Here is a 17,814-nt window from a genome sequence, read left to right on the forward strand (position 1 = left end):
CTCTAGTTTAAACTGATCGCCAAATGGAAAGTGAGGGATTCTGTTGAAACACAGACACAGACACAAATAGTTGTACCACAACTGCCAGAAACATTGTTGGGGATGCAAGGAAACAACTTCAGCTGAGATCCAGGACTCTCTGAAAAACTGTGGTGTGGGTGTTTTAAGATATACAATAAGGAGGTACCTGAAGAAAAGTGAGTTGCATGGTTAAGTCACCAGAAAAAAATTTTTTACACAAACACCACAAAATAGCTTGATTACAATAAGTCAAACAGCACAGAGACAAGCCTCCAAACTTCTGGACTAAAGTCATTCGGAGTGATGAGACGAAGGCTGAACTTTTTGGCCACAACCATAAACGCTACATTTAGAGAGGAGTCAACAAGATCTGTGAAATTAACACTATTCCTACTGTGAAACACTGAGGTGGGTCGCTGATGGTTTGAGGATGTGTCAGCTACAAAGCCAACTGGGTCAGAATTGATTGTGAGATGAATGCAGCAGGTTATCAGAAGATACTGGAGGAGAATTCTTCAGCTTAGAGAATGCTCATAGGACACACTTGGAGATTTCAACATGATGGCGATCCAAAATACAAGACATTGGTTCTAACAGAGTAAGGTGAAGGTTCTGGAGTGGGCATCTCTGTCTCCTGACCGCAATATTATTAAGCCTCTCTGGGGAGATCTCAGACGATCAGTTCAAGCAACACAGCACAAGAATTTAAGGGAAGTTGGGGTTTTCTGCCAAGAAGAATTTGCATTAGAGAAAACAAAAAACCTCAGAACGACAACAAGAGACTTCAACAACTGGAATATCAACCTTTGAACAGGGACATTTTGGAAGTTTCTGTTGGTTTAAAGAGTTAACACAGTTGTCTAACAAGAAATGACTTAATCCAACTCACTAACCATGAGTGGTAAAAAGGTTTTATGTTATCATTCATATTTTCTGAAAATAGTCAAAAATTCTTCACTTCTTCCAGGATATGTAAACTTATGAGGACAACTGCATAAATGAAATATTAAAAGATACAAACATAAAGAGAAAAAAGCTTTTGTTTGTAATACAAGATAGTTTAAAAATTTCACACGATTTTCTTTCAAAATAAAAGACACTCTGTGTTACATATGGATCCTCTCATCTGTAAGGAGTGAAATGTAAGCAGTGATTGGAAAAAAGTTTATTTTTTCATCACTTGTGGTGCTTCTCAGCCATAAACTAAAGCACAACAAACTCAAATGAAATCAGAGCTAATTCAGCGATTCCTATCAACCAGAGTCACAGTCAAAATTCTTAAATTTAATCAAAAATAGAAAAGTTTGAGATAGTTTACACTAGTTTTTTGTTACTTTACTACATACCTATTTTTTTAACTTTACAGCCACTTTTTCAAATTTGAAACTTTTTATTTTTCTTCTATCAGAGAGCCACATATAGAGGTAAAAAAGCCAGATGTGGATCTGCAGTCTCAGGTTGCAGATCCCTGGACTAACTCCTAACAACAGTTTTTCTCTGACTCCTGTTCCAACAACGATCCACAACTTTTTAAAAGTCTGGGGAAGACCTCTGTGTCTTCATCTTACCACCCACAGGTAATGACTAGTTAATGTCTGTTAACTCTCATCTATTGAAGGGGAAAAAGCAGTCAACTCGACCTGGTTTATCCTTGTTTTTGTGGTACATTAAGTCCATCTTTTCTGTTGAGGGAAGGTTTGTCCTTTCTAACTCAATTTGCTTCTTTTGTACTGAAACTCTTCTTTCTCTCTGACTGAGATCTTGACTTCACAGTCCTCAAACCAGAAGTTTAAGTCCTTGTGTTTGTGTTGTCTCTTGAAACCCAAAGGAGCAAACAAGGCCTTTTTGAGTGTTTTTTACTACCTCATAATTTGCTCTATTAACCCTTAACGCTGGAAAAATTTCAGGTTACAGCAAAATAACACACGTTCTTCGAACTACACGAATAGCGCAATTCCAGTGGATTCTGAAGCTGAGAAAAGGGAACTTCGGCGCAAATAATTCAAATTTCAACATGTTCAATGGATGTGTTTTCTAAGTGGAGCCCAAATAGTGTCTTAAAAACATGCGTAGTGATGGGCAAACGCATTTCCACAGACGTTTCATTGGAAATAGTTGCTTAAACACAAGTTTCCGACGGCGGTGTGATTGCAGCTTCAGAGCTAGCCTTCAATTAACCCTTTAACACCGGAGCTCCAGTGTTTATGTTGTTGGATTTGCTGTAACTTTTCAACTGTGACTTTGCACCGCCTTTCTCCTTTAAAATCTACTGGAATTACATTGATCGTGTTAGCGGTTGAAAAGTTACAACATGTTAAAGATTTCGTGTTTTTATAGAAAAGCTCGATATACATCATTTTAGCACAACTCATTTTTTTTTTTTTTACAAATAGTTTTTTTTATTATATTCCACTTTGAACCTGAAACTGTGCAAAAACATACTAAATTCAAAGAGATAAATTGAATAATTTTCACAACCACAGTAATTGAGGTCGAACAGTTTTTATGTTTCATAACAAAGATCAAAATAAACTGATAAAATAAATCCAAAAACAAACAAAAGATAAGGTCAAAACTATGGGAAATCTGCATTTAAAGGGTGAGGCAAACATCCAATAAACTATGTACTATGTTCCAATGATTCATTCCAGTGGGTTTCATGATGTATCATCACTATTTGGTTGTTTTACTCCAAAGATTTTAAGGCAAAAAACCTTTTTCAAACTTTTAGATTAAATTTTGAATCAAAACTATACTAAAGGTGTGTCTGAATTACTCCTACATCACTGTGAACAACCAGTGAGATTGACAAACGGACCGGTGATGTCATGGAGCAACCTGCTGCTACCGTCTCCAGTCACCAGAGGGAGCGCTCACCAGAGTTCTGAACTCAACACCTGCCATCACCTGGACTCATCAGCTCAGCTGTTCCCCATCACCTCATCACCTCCTCAGCTCATAGTCTGGCTCCACACTCCACTCCCCGCAAAGCTTTGTTTGTGCCACCTTGCCTGCAACTCTGAGCGTTTACTCCTGGCCTGATCTTCTGTCTTCGACCCTGCTACTCTGATTGCCTGCCGCCTGCCCCTGACCCTCGCCTCGACTCTGACTACTCTTCTCGCTCGTCTCGGATGATCCCATGCCCGTGTATGACCTCTGCCTGTCTGACCCTGCTTATTCTGTGGACTGTTAATAAACCTGCTGCACGTGGAACCAGCTGTCTGCCTGTTTGTGACAGGTGAGTTGAGAGACTGTCGAGGGTTCAAACCAACAGAATGAGGCTAGAGACTTAAACGTCTCATGATTATATAAAGCAGCAGAAATGTCCAATATAATAAAAGATAAACTAAATACTACTGACTTCTAATTAAAGATCTCAAAGACGAGCAGAAAGTAGTTCAGGGTTTAGTTCCAAGAGTCAGGTGATCACTGATCGACTCTGTAGGAGCTGATGGTGAGCGATGGACTCTTCTGACAAACTGCACCGCCAGAACTGTTACGCCTGGTTCACACTGCATCCGGAGGCAGCGCGGAACGCAGACCTCTTCTATTCGTTGCCCTTTATAACCTACGGTGTACTTCACACCAGACGCAAAACGCCGCGGTCTTCCGCGGTCTTCCGCGGTCCTCTGCGGCTGGCTCATGCAGTGCAGTGATCGTTTGGTCTATTTTTTGCGAGTGATCCACGTTAATCCTGGTAGAAAGTTACACCAAGACACATGAGAAAATTCAGTCAATTTTCACAATATATAACCAATATTTCACAATAAAATGCCACTATTGACAAATACGATCATAGTTTTGTATCTTAAGAGACTATAGAGATGAAAATACAGTATCCCCCGTATTCGCAGGGTTTAGGGACCAGAGACCTCAGCGAATACGCAAATACAGAGAACTCCCAGTCTCCATCTCACCTCCGTGGGCGAAAAATGTCCGTTACCGACACATACTCATCAAAAACACTTCTGATCATGCTTTGTAAACATTTATTAAAGAACATTTATTAAACTTTTTTTAAAAATCCAGAACAATAGAATGCAAACTTTCATGAGGACTGTCATTCCGTCTCTCTGTGCCTTAAAAAAGCATGTTCTTCCTCCTTCATCGGTGTCATCATCTCAAGTGTGAGAGGGCTTCTCCATCCAGAATTTTCCAGTTTCACTTGGGTAATAATTATCCTCTTTGATTATCAGGATATTTTCAAGCTGCTTCTGAGTCAGCTGATGCCATTTCTCCATGCAGGCTCGCTGTGAGTGTGTGTGTGTAGTGGACAGACTGGTGTGCTCTTCTACTGCGTTCTCCTGGGAAATTCCTTTGGAAGCAAAAGTTTCATACAAACATCTTGAGATGTTGGAGATTTTTTTACGAACTGGAGAAATGGGCCAACTAGAGCGGGGCAGGGGGTGTGGTTTTGGGTCTCTAAGAACACAATCAACGATAGAGACAGAGAGCAGCTGGTGACAAGTCAAGATTCATGGTAGAAGATGTAAATAACAACAGGTGAGCAGAAGCGAAAAAATACGAGTCTAGTGTGAACTCGAGGTGAAGCGGATTCCGCGGCGCTTCTGCGTGTGGTGTGAATCCGCCGTTAGTGAGCGTCTTTATCACTTATAAGTAAATCTCAAATGTCTAAACTCAAATCAACCTCTACTGCTTCTATTCCTGAACCCCTCATTCATAAACCAATTCCACCTCCTCTGTCTTCCTTCAGGACAATGAGTGATAATCTGGATTATTTAGTTATTCAGCCTCAAACCAACTCTTCCTTCAAACCTGCTCACAAGACTCTTTCCTGTCGACCAATTCCATCGACTGTTCTTGCTGCGACATCCCTCCATCCACAGGTCTGTCCTCTCCATCAGTCATCTGTAGGGCTTGTGTTTCTGTCTTAATGTTTGTGAGTGTTGCATCATGGTGACACAAGCAGTTCTTCTGCTGTGATGTCACCTTCCCGTCGCAGAGCCACCTGTGGGTGGCAGAACCGTCCTCCTCCGCCCGCTGTGCCTCTTACGGCTCCTCCACCTGCAGGCGAGAGGGAGGAGTTTTCACAAATAATGTTTTTAAAAATTGTCTTTAACTTTCAGCCCTTTAACACCCCAAATCCAGTGTTTATGTTCTTTGATTTACTGTAACTTTTCAGCCGTTAACACAATAATTCCAGTAGATTCTGAAGGAGAAAAGCTGCTTTTCTCCTTCAGAATCTACGGGAATTATTGTGTTAATGGTTAAAAAGTTACAGTATGTTAAAGATTTTGTGTTTAAGTGTCACCTCCGGTGTTAAAGAGTTAAGAAACACCAAACTTATGTTCTTTAAAAAACAAAAACTTAAAAGCCAAATGTAAAACTTCAGCTATTTTAAATTTAACAGTTAGTGGATTAAATTAGCATTAATTCTGTTTTTTGATTGTGTGAACGCAGACTTGAGGTATGAATGAACACCAAAGGAAATTTAGAAGGGGAGACTTTAAATAGGTCACTCTGCAAATTCTATATTTGGAGAATAAGTTGAAATCTCCAAAAATTAATTTTTTTTTTTTGCAACAACCTGACATAATCTATAAAAACTGTTGAGCCAAAAACTAGCTAGAGAAATTCCAAAACTCTTTGAGAAAATGAAGGAAAGTCTTTGGAGATTTTGAAACTTTTTAAAATGTCCTTTTCAAAACAGATTCATGTTTCAAAACCCATAAAAGAAACTAGAACCAAAAGTCCAAGCAGCATTTCCTAAAGGAGCTGGACACCTGCATACTGAGAATGCAAACAGGTCTGCAACCCTCAACACTTAAAGAGATATTCGGATCGATTTATCACCAACTTAAAACCCAGAAGGAGCAACAAAATCTTCCCTCATCCTTTAGAAAAATAAGATACTGATTTATATTTATGTTTTTACTACTGACAAGATACAGTTTTTGCCATTAGGAAAAGATAAACATGAAGAGTTAACCGCTATTTAAAAAAATAATGAAATAGTTTATAACTTTTGAAATAAAATACACCCTACACCCTAGGATCATGTCAATGCAAGCCATCAATGACAAAAAAAAGTTTATTTTACTGTTTCTGGTGCATTTCAGGCACCAATTCCTAAATATAACCAACAAAAACTTAATCAGAGCTGATGAAGTGGCCTGTACCATATATTAAAACCACGAGGAACATTTGAATTCTTTAAAAAATAGAAAAACTGCTTTATAATCCAGTGGATTATAATTTAACATGGCTTTAATTCTGGTTACTGACCATAAATTGATTTTCTGTGATAAATGAAGCTCAAATTAAGTCCAAATGTGTCAGTATGACGTTGATAAACTATTAATGGGTTGATGGAGAACTACAGATACTGTTGTTAGGATCCTCGTTTAATGATTCCTACCGTCCTTCAACTGTTTGGGAATGAGTTCAATGAAGTTTAAGTTAATTTAGTAGGAACAAAATATACACAAAATAAGACCAAAGAAGAAAATCTGAGATTCTCAAAGTCAGTTTTCCTCTCTGGAAGTTTTTACTTTTCTGCCCTCTTGTGGTTGAAGGCGGCATAACTCTGGAGTCTCAAATAAGCAGAATTTCTTTGAGGGACCATTTGTGCAGGAAACTCACCACAATGTGGTTGAAGCCGGCTGCCATTGGATGGTTTTGTGCAGGAGGGATAGTCACACGGTCCTGCTCAAGAACAAAGGAAGCAGAACCTCAGCCAGGGAGTCAGTTTGAATCTTTTCCAGCAGGTCCACTCACCGGTTCAGCCTCTTCATACACGGCGTTGTCGAAGCCAGCATCCGTTCCAGACCCCGAAATTAGAGCATTGGACATTCTCCTGGTTCTCATGTAGTAAACCATCAGAGCGACCAGTGTGCCTATGAGCACCAGCACCACGATCACAGCGGCTGCGATCCCTCCTGCATTGTCTGAGCCTGCAAGAAGAAACGTTCTCTGTTGGATCAGGACACAGGACCAAGAGGACGGGTCTGCAAATTTCAGCACTTTAAAGAACCATTCGCTTCGATTTCCCAACCCAATCAGAGACACAGAATCTGACTTCATCCTTTAGAAAAAAAAAAACTGATTTGTATTCATGGTATTGTTGCTACTAAGATAAATATAAATAAAAAAGTTTTTAGCTAAGATAAAAAAGAAAAATGAAAAGAAAATAGCATTTTTTTCAAAATATTAAATACTTTATAACTTTTGACTAAAGCTTGCACGAGTTCCTTTCAAAATAAGAGACACTCTGTGTCATATAGGATCATCTCAGTGCAATGATCAAAAAAATTTTTAATTTACTATTTGTGTATCTCCTCCAATAATGTGTAAATCTAACAAACATCAATAAAATCAAAGCTAATTCTTTAAATTAGTTTACAGAATAAGCGGTGATGATAAAGAAAATGAAAAAAAAAACATTTGCAGATTTGCTTCTTCAATTTTATTTAAGAGACAAGTAATGCAGGTACTTTGTGAAAATGAAAAAGCATTTCCAGAATTGACTTTTTTTTTGACTTATGAGTCACAAACGCTTCCATACCAGCTTTACATTATGTGCTGGTTTTCACCCTTATGTTGTGACTGAGGCTTAATCAGGTGCCAACTAAAGAATATTTGATTCAACAAGAAAGGTTTTTATACGTATATATTTTTGTTTTTGTTCTTAATTTGCCCAATTTAAAATTTTCTTGCGTCTTTCTTTTAAGAAGTTGTCAAGTGTTAATAATAACTTTTATTAATAAAGTTTCTTTCATTGGAGCTTTTGTGGACAACACACTTTTTGTTTTAATATTCTTCCGTTTTTTCTTATGTGGAGCCTGTGCTTGAATTTTGGTGTTAAAAAGAAACACTTTCACTAACACCATGTTTGCATAGACTGATTTTTAAACATTAACCTTCATTCTCTGTGGAGCTGAATCAGTTTTTATGAAAGGTGGGAATGAAAAACAAAGGTGCTAAAATGAAAATCCGGCAGAGCACAGAGTGAAAAGACACCCAGGTTACATGCTCTCACCTGCAGATGAATCCTGTTTTTCACCACATTTGACCCCCACAGTCAAATGGATGTCATCCAGAGCCAGCAGGCCCGCTGAGCCTTTCACTCCCTCAAAGACAATCTGCAGGTGGACAGACAGACCGTGAGGACAGACAGACAGACAGACAGACAGACAGACAGACAGGTAGTGAGCTCCAGAAACCCCGTCTCACCTGGTACTCCTCAGTCGATGTGATGTTGGCATCAAAGCGTTTCCACGGGCCGCCCAGGTCGCTCGGCGCCAGTAGCTGATTGAGGCCACGCCCAGTCAGAGCCCAGACCTTCAGCTGGCAGTCCGCTGCCACACAGCCCAACAACAGAAGCATTACACAGGGACAAAAGGAGACCCACCAGCTTCTCATGAGCTTACATGACTGCGGTTTGTAGGCCCAGAATCTCAAACAAGTGCCTGTGGTGGGGGGCAGGTGGGGGCTCAGCAGCCAGGCATTCTGATTGGCTGCCGTCCTGTTGCTGCTTGGAAGGAAGAGGAAGTGACCTTGCACAAAGAGAAGTCAGAAAGTGAAAACAGGATGGTGTGAGCTTCTGCTGCTGGTGGTCATTGAGCATCACCTTTCTCCGTGCCCAGAGTGTGATCCTCCGCCGGGACGGGGAAGTGCCTCTCTGTCTCCTGATTGGTCAGCTCCCAGTCCAGCTTATCCTGCTGGATGTTCTGGGTGTTGCTCCAGATGCACGTCCCTCTCTCCATGCTGCACACCTCGTCTGACACAGAGATTTAACTGTTTAAGAAGGATGTCTTTCAGAAAAGACCTTTTTATTTATCAAAGATAAAAAGAAAAATAAGATAAGCTAAGATGTATTTACTAAAAAGAATTCATCCTATCTTATTGAAAAGTTACTTACTCTCTCAACAGCTGCCCCTCCCATACCCATGAAAACGAGTGGGTCCTCACGCTCTGATGTCACAGAGTGAGACCGCCCATTTCTCCACTGAGCTAGCTGAGATCAGCAAAAAACTCTAATTTTAGATGCAGAATACCATATGTCTTCCAACTGTGTCCTGGGGTACTGAAGACAGATATGTGTGCATCCATATTTGAAAAAGTTTGCATGATGTTTATTTTCATGGGAGTAATGCAGTCTTGCTGCCAAAGGCTCTAGTATGACATCATGAAACAGGCGGAGCCACACGCAGCTTCAGGAATCGAGTTTTATTTCAAGGTAGGAGAAAACTCACGAAAATATCTAATATTTCATAAATAATTTAAATATTAGCATTCCAAAGGTAATATCTGATCATATAAATTGATATATTTTACAGTGAAAGGTTTAAGAAAATCAAATTATGGCCCCTTTAACTGAAAAAATTAAACAAAAATAAACATTTGAAAAAAGATACAAATGTAAAAGCCTAATATTGATAAACTAAGAAAAAGTCTAAAACGGTTGGGAAAACTGAATGATGGTAAACTGTGCTAGAAAAACCACAATAACACCTAAAACCATGCATTTTTTTTAAATAGATAAATAAATAAAAGATTACAGTGAACAAAAGAGTATGAAAAGCTAAAAATTAGGTCTGGGAATCCATAAAAAAATGATCTAATTAATCGCAAACCTGAAAAAAATGAATCACGATTAATCGCTATAATATTTTTTTGTCTCAGTTTGCTGACCGCTTGTTATCTGCGAATAATCACGACATGAAAACACACACGAACATTTATTTTTAATTACTACTGTCAATGAATTACAAAATAAATCTTATTAATCGCACTTTTGTGTTGGGATTCATCACCATTAATCACAAAGTTTTACCACGTATTTGTACAAAATGGCAGTGGACCACGGATCAAATAGTCCGGTTTTTGAAAAAAAGTGATCCAAACCACAAAAATAGGAAGAATAAAGTACTAAAAACCAATTAAATGTAATTTTTTTTTGTATGTGACCATATGAGCGGGATAATACTCGACAAAATGTTAACGCATGCCGTGGAACCCTGAGTTAAAGGACTGTTTCTTCGATTATTCACTTCTTAATTTAATTTTAACTTTAATTCTTTTTGATTAGTCGTGTGCATTAATGTTCACAGCCCTACCAAAAATATTAAAACATTAAATTAAAAACACAGTTTTTCAATTGGCTCAGACAGCTGTGGTAGAGTGTCTGTCCTGTGATGAGTTCACAGTCAGGTGGAATCCTCCCTGCTTCTACTTAACTCTTTTATGAATCTGCTTTTCCTCTTTTAATGAGCATAAAATAGATTTTAACTCAGAAGCTATGAAAGTGAGAAAAATCAAAAGAACAACTTCTTAGAATGCTAAAACTACGTTTCCCATGAGGCACTTCTCCAGGTCCTGTATCGTCACACAGATTCCTTTTTTGATCATACATGTGTTAATGTGAAGACTAACAAGTCCATCAGTAACAGGGATAAATGCTCACTGCTTAACAAACAAAGTGCAAAGTCTAAGTTTGGCTTCTGATGTATAACTGCTTTAAAATGATTGGAAGGTTAGTTTTAAGAGTTTTTCTAAACAAACCTTGATCTTCACAGGGGTGAATGGAGATGTGGACGTCATCAATGGCGACATGAGTGTCTCTGCCTCCGGCTCCCTTCACCTCAAACTCCAGCTGAGGAGCAGATTTCACTGATATAACCTCAAATGAAATTTGAAATTAAAAACACCACAACAATATCAAGTATTAAAAACTGTATTAAAAACGTCATTTCATTTAATTTACTTCTTTCTCTCATGTGCCACCATGATCCACAACAAACAAAGGGTCAGACACATGCCATAAAGAGTTTAGGCCCAATTACAGAACCTTGTGGAATTCCAGACAATGCTGTTTAACATTTTGATTTGGAATTATTCATCTGAACATATTGTTGTTTTTTATCAAGGAAACTTTCCAACCATTTGGATACGAAACCTCTTATACCATAATTGCCCAATTTTGCTAACACGATATCTAATGCTTTTTTCAAATACAGTCAAATCAATACAGTATCTGGTATAATCAATGACTACAAATCTATCTAGCATCAATAACTACTCATCCCCGAGGTATGGTGTTCATTTCGCACCAGTTGATGTCTGGAATTGAACATTTTTTTTGTTCTGTTTTTCCCCAGTCTTCTCCTATTGTATCCCAGAATGTTTGATGGGTTTGGGTTTTCTTTCTCACTGATTGATTGATTTGTTTATTAAAAGGGGCAGAAAATCTAAGTTTTTCTTCTTTCTGTCCCCTTTTCATTTTTTTCCCTTCATGTTTTAGTTTGCAACTTAAGGTTGTATTTCATGTTTTTCCTTTAATTGAATAAAAATGAATAAAAAAGACAAACAGTCAGGTCCTGTCTGTACCTCTGCAGAACAGAAACAGACTATCCAGCCAGTAAGGCCAAGTGGGCCCTGTATGGTTTAAAAGTAGGCAGAAAATGTGGCCCCGATGGGTTTGTCCACAGTTTCTGTGGTGGCCCCACCTGTGTTGGCTCACACTGACTTAAGTGGGAACTCAGTTGGTGGGCTCGCTACGCTAGCCAGCCACCTGGTTAACACCGTAGTGTGCTAGCGAGCTCCACTGTAGAGAGCTAGCGACTTTCGCTGTAGTATGCTAGTGAGCTCCTCTGTATTGAGCTATCGAGCTCCGCTGTAGCATGCTAGCGAAGTCTTCTTTAGCAAGCTGGTGTGCTCTGGTGTATTGAGCTAGTAAGCTCAGCTGTATTTAGCTAGCAAGCTCTGTTGTAGCATGCTAGTGAGCTCCTCTCTACCAAGCTAGCTAGCTCCACTGTAGCATGCTATTGAGCTCCACTGTAGCATGCTAGTGAGCGCCACTGCAGCATGCTAACGAGCTCCACTGTAGCATGCTAGTGAGCGCCACTGCAGCATGCTAACGAGCTCCACTGTAGCATGCTAGCAAGCTCCACTGTATTGAGCTAGCGAGCTCCGCTGTAGCATCCATCAGGCGGCTGGATAGATTATAGAGCTAACCCACTGAGTATCTACTTGAGTGTGGGGCCACCACGGAAACTGTAGACAAAGCCATTTGGGGCCACATTTTCTGCTCACTTTTAAACCTTATTTTACCCTTATTTAAACCTTAAACTCGGCCTTGCTGGGTGGGTATAAAACACAGCTAACGTTCATATCAAAGGCTCAGAGTTGTGGTGTAGTGGCTCTCCGTCCTGTACCTGCCACTCCACCAGGTCGCTGAAGATGTTCCCTCTGCCGTGGCGCCAGACGTGTCCTTGATTCAGACTTGAAGAGAAGATCTTCTGCCTCTCTCCCTTTGCCGGCTTCATGTACACGGTGAGAGAACCTGCAAAGAAAATCAGTTTGACCAAAACTGAACAGATAACAGAACCCCAACACCGGTCATTTTTTTCTCTATGAAACCACTTTGTTTTTTTTAGATAAACTGTATTTATTGAATTCCCAATTTCTTTGTGTGTTGTGTTCAAACCCTCACCTGGATTCTCTCCCCCCATATGATACCAGAAACTAAGACACTCTGTCTTTGTGGTTTTTGCACGAACAAGGGAGGTGAGCACCGCAGCCTTGCCACGAGGAAGTACACTGGAATCTGTGTTCACCATCATGTAGAAGCCTGGAGAGACGGAAAACAGTCAACACCCCATCGATCTGCATGTGGCGGAACGTCTGGACCCTCGTCTGACCCTGATCGGTCTGCAGAGTGTGGTCGGTTTCAGGTCCGGTCCCGGGGCTGCTGCTCTGACCGCTCCGGCGGACCCAGGTCACCTCACTGGAGCTGCTGTAGCCGCAGCGATCTGCTTCAAAGGAACACATCCTGGGAATGTTGCACGGACCGCTCACCAACGCCACGTCGTCAATGGCCACCCGCCCGTCAAAGCCAGAGCGCACCGCCTCAAACACCAGCTGTCCAGATGAACAAACACATCAGTTCTGCACTCGTACTCAGATTATACCAGCACAACTTCAGAAACAGTTAATAGAAAACACTGTATAGTCAATGGTACCACTTCAAACACTGTGAATCTTAGGTGTGGAGTTCCACAAGGAAGCTGTCGTGGCCCTTTGTTTTACGATGTTTTCGTAAATATGTCTTATGTCAGAGGTATCCAAACTTTTGGCAAAGAGGATCAGATTTCATTGAAGATTTTTATTATCATTAAAAGCAAATTAAAAGACACACTTCAATGAAAATGATGTTTTTAACATGTTGTTGTAGCAATTCTCTTAGGATGGAGGACATATATGAAATAATTTCAGATTAAAACTGCATTGTGTTATATCAGGAGCAAAAAAAAAAAAAAGTGCAGTTTTGAAAAGCTCAGGGCCAAAGTCTCCTTCACTGTAAAAAGGGAAACATTTCATCAATTTACTAAAGTTCTGTAGTTGTTACAATTAAATATACTAGTTTTTATCAAATAAGATTTTCAAGTTGCGTAAACCATCAACTCAAGTTTTAATTTGATGAAAATGTAACAAATTACAGAGCTTTTGTTAACTGATAGTGTTTCACTTTCTTCAGTGTTGCTCCGCTCCAATCCCGAAGCATCCGCTTGTAGACAAATAGATCCGTTGACATCTTCATTTTTCTTGTCTGAGCTGAAATCTGACTACAACTGTACGACTGGATAGCTCCGATATTGCTCACCATTTTCTTTTTTTTTTTTGCTACGCTAATGCTAGCTTGGGTTGTGAGGAGCTATAATCTACAGGAGGAGAGTGTAAACAAAGGAATGCTGGGAGGCTAACTTCATCCGCTCACAACCCAGAGGCAAACTTTTATCAAACTACTGTAGCTCTGCAGAAAATAAGTCCTAAAAACAACACAGTTTTTTCACTTTTGTTTAAAACTGTATAATTAATAGATCACTTGGAACAATAGAAGAAAATATAGTTGGAGTGGGACTTAAGTGAAAATGTTATTGCAATAGGATAATTTTCATTTCATTACATTAAACAGAAATATATCAAAATTTAGTTTGACCAAAATTACTGTGAGTTTCCTAATTGAAGAGCAACAATAAAATAAAGGAAAAAAGCTTTCTGGAGATTTTTTGGGCAACATTAAATCTGGGTTCATGTGAAATGTATCTAAAGTATTTGAAACTCACTGTAAACTTTTAAACTGAAATCATGTAAACAAGAAAATAACACAAATAGGTTTTTATTACAAAAAAAGTACAAACCATTGTGGTTTGATCACAGAAACAGATAAAGTAATTATTTTTTGGCCCTTAAGGCTCCAAAAGTTAAAAAGTTACAAGTTGTTGCCACAGGTTTACAACAGCTTATAATGTAATTTAGTAAATCACAATCAATAAATCGTTCTTGGAAAGTGCTGGGGCTGCATATTACTGATTTTATGACAGGAGCCTGCAGCCTGGTGGAAATTTAAAGCCACATTTGGGCCACGGACCAGAATTTGAACATGCCTGTCTTATTTATGACTATTTATGTAGATCAGGGGAGTCAAAGATCGCACAAGATCGCACAAAATCCAAAGAAATACCTCAGGGCGCAAGCCCGACAGGAAAAACATTTATTAAACACACTAAAACAATATTTTTAAAACTTTAAAAACTTAACTTTTTAACATAATTATGAACTAGATACGGTATATAGCATTACCTGCAATAATGCTAGTGTGAATGCTGTAAGCTGAATTTGGCCGCTGAAGATGCTAGTGGGGATAGTTGAAGATGCTGAAACTGATAGCTAAAAATGCAGAAGTTGATAGCTGAAGACACTGAAGCTAGTAGCTGAAAATGCTTAAGTTAATAGCTGAAAACGCTGAACCTGATGGCGAGCTAAAATATTAGCTACATGCCAAATTAGCCTAAAAAACAACAAAAAAAAAACCACCTTAGGTCCGGCCCCCGGGCCTTGACCTTGACACCTGATGTAGATGATACAGCTATATCCGTTTACAACCATCCATCCTTTTTCTTAACCCGTTTTATCCCTCAGGGGTCACGGGGCTGCCGGAGCGTAATGCGGTTACTGTTGGGCCAATGTGGGGTACACCCTAGACAGGTTATATCAGTTTCCTCTTCTAGCTTAGTTCAAGTAGGTAATACACTGGTAATACAACAGGAGATAATGTATGTTTCTGAATGAGTAACAGCAAACAAGTTAAAGCTGAATGTTTTGAAAACCACGTGAATGTTATTGGGTTCAAAGCTTTCTGTCAAAGAAAACCAGAGGCTGCATGTTGTGCTACAGAATCATCCAATTGAACAAGTTGAGGATGTTAAACTGTTGGAAACAACACTAGATCTAACAGTGTGATGGAGCACACTATAGTGCATTCACAGCGGACACAGCAAAGGGGTCAAGCTTCAATGTTAATGTGAAGACACAATCTGGGGCGATTTGGGTGTCGGGCTCAAAAGCTCGTTCAGCTTTTCTCCTTCAGAATCTGATGGAATTACGTTGATTGTGTTAAAAAGTTACAGATTGTTAAAGATTTTAGGCGTCACTGACGATGCCTCAGGTGTTAAAGGGTTAATTAATAGATTTATTTCATTTTTTTTCAAAAGAATTTGATACATTTTCCTGTTTTTCCCCGTCTGTTTCTTTGTAATTTTGAAAACTGAAAAGAAGATTATGAATATGCTGTGTACTAATGTCATCTTTATTGAAAACTCTTGTAGTGATGTATGTATTTTCAGAAGTGGACCCCAGGAATAAAAGTCTTCGTATTGGTGAAGACTCAAGAGGATCCTTAAAGACTCTCCTGATGTTGCCTCACCTGAAAGTTTGTGAGCTGGTGGGGGACAGGGCAGTGGGCTTCATGCCACACGTTCCCATGCGCTCCACTCCGGGTCCACAGGACGGATTCATACCCGCTCATATCTGTCACCTTCACAGTCAAAGCTCCTAGGAGGAGGACCACCAGAGCGACCAGCATGTCATGGTTAAAGTCAAGGTTCTTCTCTATTATTACTGCTGATTATGTCGGCGGGGGTCACCTGTGTTGGGCCCGTAGAGTTTATAGAAGAAGGACAGGCAGGAATATGTGGCTCCAGGAAGCTGTGGAAATGAAACCAAACGCCCGATGGCTCCGCGCAGAAGAGGACTCCACATGTCCACAGCAAGGCTGCGGCCTGAACGCCAGCAGAGAAAAAACAACAAAAAAACAACAACTTCAGAGATCTGGTTCATAACTCTTGGATACTTCAAACTAGTCTTCAGCCCTTCCTGTGAGCTCATTGTTTTGTTTGTTTTTGGGTTTGGGACCACACCATCGTTCAGATCTTCTGCAGCTTCTGTCAAAGCACCAGGTATAGCTGACAGAACCAAGAACAGCTTCAACCTTTAAGGAATTAAATAAAATAAGCCCTAACTTTTGGATACATTTAAAGTCAAAGACAATTTTTTATTTTAAAATACATTCCCGGTTGTGTTTTAAATATGATTATAAGGTTTTAAACCAAAATCCCACAACCTAAACGTCTTAAAAATACATTTTTCATGTTGATCTGAAGCCTCTGTTTCCAAAATCTCCTCTGAGGGGGCGTGGCTTTTGGTGAAATTGTTTCCAAACATAAAACCATCTGAATAAAGATGGATACCATCTCAATGCAAAGTCCGAGAAAACAATCTCATTGATTGGTTCCCACTCACCGTTCCCGGTGGTGTGATCGTCCTCACTGAGCGCGCTCCAGTCAAAGTTATCGCTGTTGTCCTGGTACCACCCACACAAGTCAGAGTCAAAGTTACAGGAAAGTCCTGTCCGAGACAAGGTTAGACGCTGAGAAGCTTGAAGGAAGACCTAACACGCCACATATACACATCAGCAGCCTCACCTGTGTCAGGCTGTGGGAAGTAGTCAGCGTAGCAGTCTATGAAGTGAACGTCCTTCACTCGGATCTGTCCGTGAGAGTGCAGCTCCGCCGCACGAGCTTCAAAGACCATCTGCAAAAGGAGCTCGGATCAGGGACAAAACCAGAACCATCGTGCAGTTTGGTGGACAATAGCTTAAGTTTCTCACTGCAAAGTGTTCAGTGCAATGTCTTGTTTTACCACGACACAAAGATAAATGGTGTTACAAAAGAAAACGTGGAAGCGTGTTGCATTAGTGTTGCATTTAGGAAAAAAGACAACAACAAAAAATTGATCTTGGGTCTATTTTTTTATCTAATTAAAAAAACATACTAAAGCAAATAAACTACAAACAGGTTTGGGACTTACTCCTTCTCATGAAAACTGCAATAAAAAGTTGAAAAACCAAAATGTGTTTGTGTCACCGACATGACCTGCATCAGTTTAGTTTGTACAGGGGCGGACTTTTCATTCGGTGAGGCTAGGCGACTGCCTGGAGCCCCCAACACTCTGGGTACTCTATGGGGCCCCCAATACTCTAGGGCCCCAACTCTCTGGAGCCCCCAACTCTCTGCCCCCCAAGTCTCTGGGGCTCTGAACTCTATGGGGCTTCCAATACTCTGGGAACTATCTGGAGACCCAACACTCTGGGGCTTCCAATACTCTGGGGCCCCAAACTGTCTGGGGCTCCCAAAGCTCTTGGCCCACAAATTCTCTGGAGCCCCTACTCTCTGGAGCTTCCAACTCTCTGGGGGCCCCCAACTCTGTGGGGCTCCCAACACTCTGGGGCTCCCAATTCTCTGGAGCCCCCAACTCTGTGGGGCTCCCAACTTTCTAGGACCCCTGCCTCTCTTGGGCTCCCAGCACTCTGGGGCTTCCAACGCTCAGGGGCTCCAAACACTCGGGGACCCTCAACTCCCGGGGGCTCCAAACACTCTGGGACCCTCAACTCTCGAGGGCTCCAAACACTCTGGGAGCCCCAACGCTCAGGGG

At 40.3% G+C, this 17,814-nt stretch overlaps 1 protein-coding gene across 3 annotated transcripts in view; it reads right to left on the reverse strand.

Annotated features, from left to right (window-relative positions):
• Positions 1-3,685: 3,685 nt before the first annotated feature.
• mamdc4 (MAM domain containing 4) overlaps positions 3,686-17,814 on the reverse strand; it is a 24,174-nt gene continuing 10,045 nt past the window's right edge. Inside the window, exons 15-29 of one of the 3 annotated variants that reach the window (XM_036214585.1) lie at positions 16,806-16,914; positions 16,624-16,728; positions 15,969-16,103; positions 15,749-15,876; positions 12,684-12,903; positions 12,476-12,613; positions 12,198-12,325; positions 10,546-10,636; positions 8,612-8,761; positions 8,412-8,537; positions 8,215-8,339; positions 8,021-8,123; positions 6,760-6,935; positions 6,625-6,687; positions 3,861-5,046 (exon numbers count right to left, since the gene is read on the reverse strand). In XM_036214585.1, coding sequence (XP_036070478.1) covers positions 5,032-5,046; positions 6,625-6,687; positions 6,760-6,935; positions 8,021-8,123; positions 8,215-8,339; positions 8,412-8,537; positions 8,612-8,761; positions 10,546-10,636; positions 12,198-12,325; positions 12,476-12,613; positions 12,684-12,903; positions 15,749-15,876; positions 15,969-16,103; positions 16,624-16,728; positions 16,806-16,914 — 1,812 coding nt within the window. In that variant the 3' untranslated portion in view covers positions 3,861-5,031. Of the gene's footprint in view, positions 5,047-6,624; positions 6,688-6,759; positions 6,936-8,020; positions 8,124-8,214; positions 8,340-8,411; positions 8,538-8,611; positions 8,762-10,545; positions 10,637-12,197; positions 12,326-12,475; positions 12,614-12,683; positions 12,904-15,748; positions 15,877-15,968; positions 16,104-16,623; positions 16,729-16,805; positions 16,915-17,814 lie in introns of all 3 variants that reach the window. The other 2 variants (XM_024298746.2, XM_036214586.1) reach the window with 2 other exon arrangements.

This window comes from Oryzias melastigma, linkage group LG12 (genome assembly GCF_002922805.2).
Source record: "Oryzias melastigma strain HK-1 linkage group LG12, ASM292280v2, whole genome shotgun sequence".
Taxonomy (NCBI): domain Eukaryota; kingdom Metazoa; phylum Chordata; class Actinopteri; order Beloniformes; family Adrianichthyidae; genus Oryzias; species Oryzias melastigma.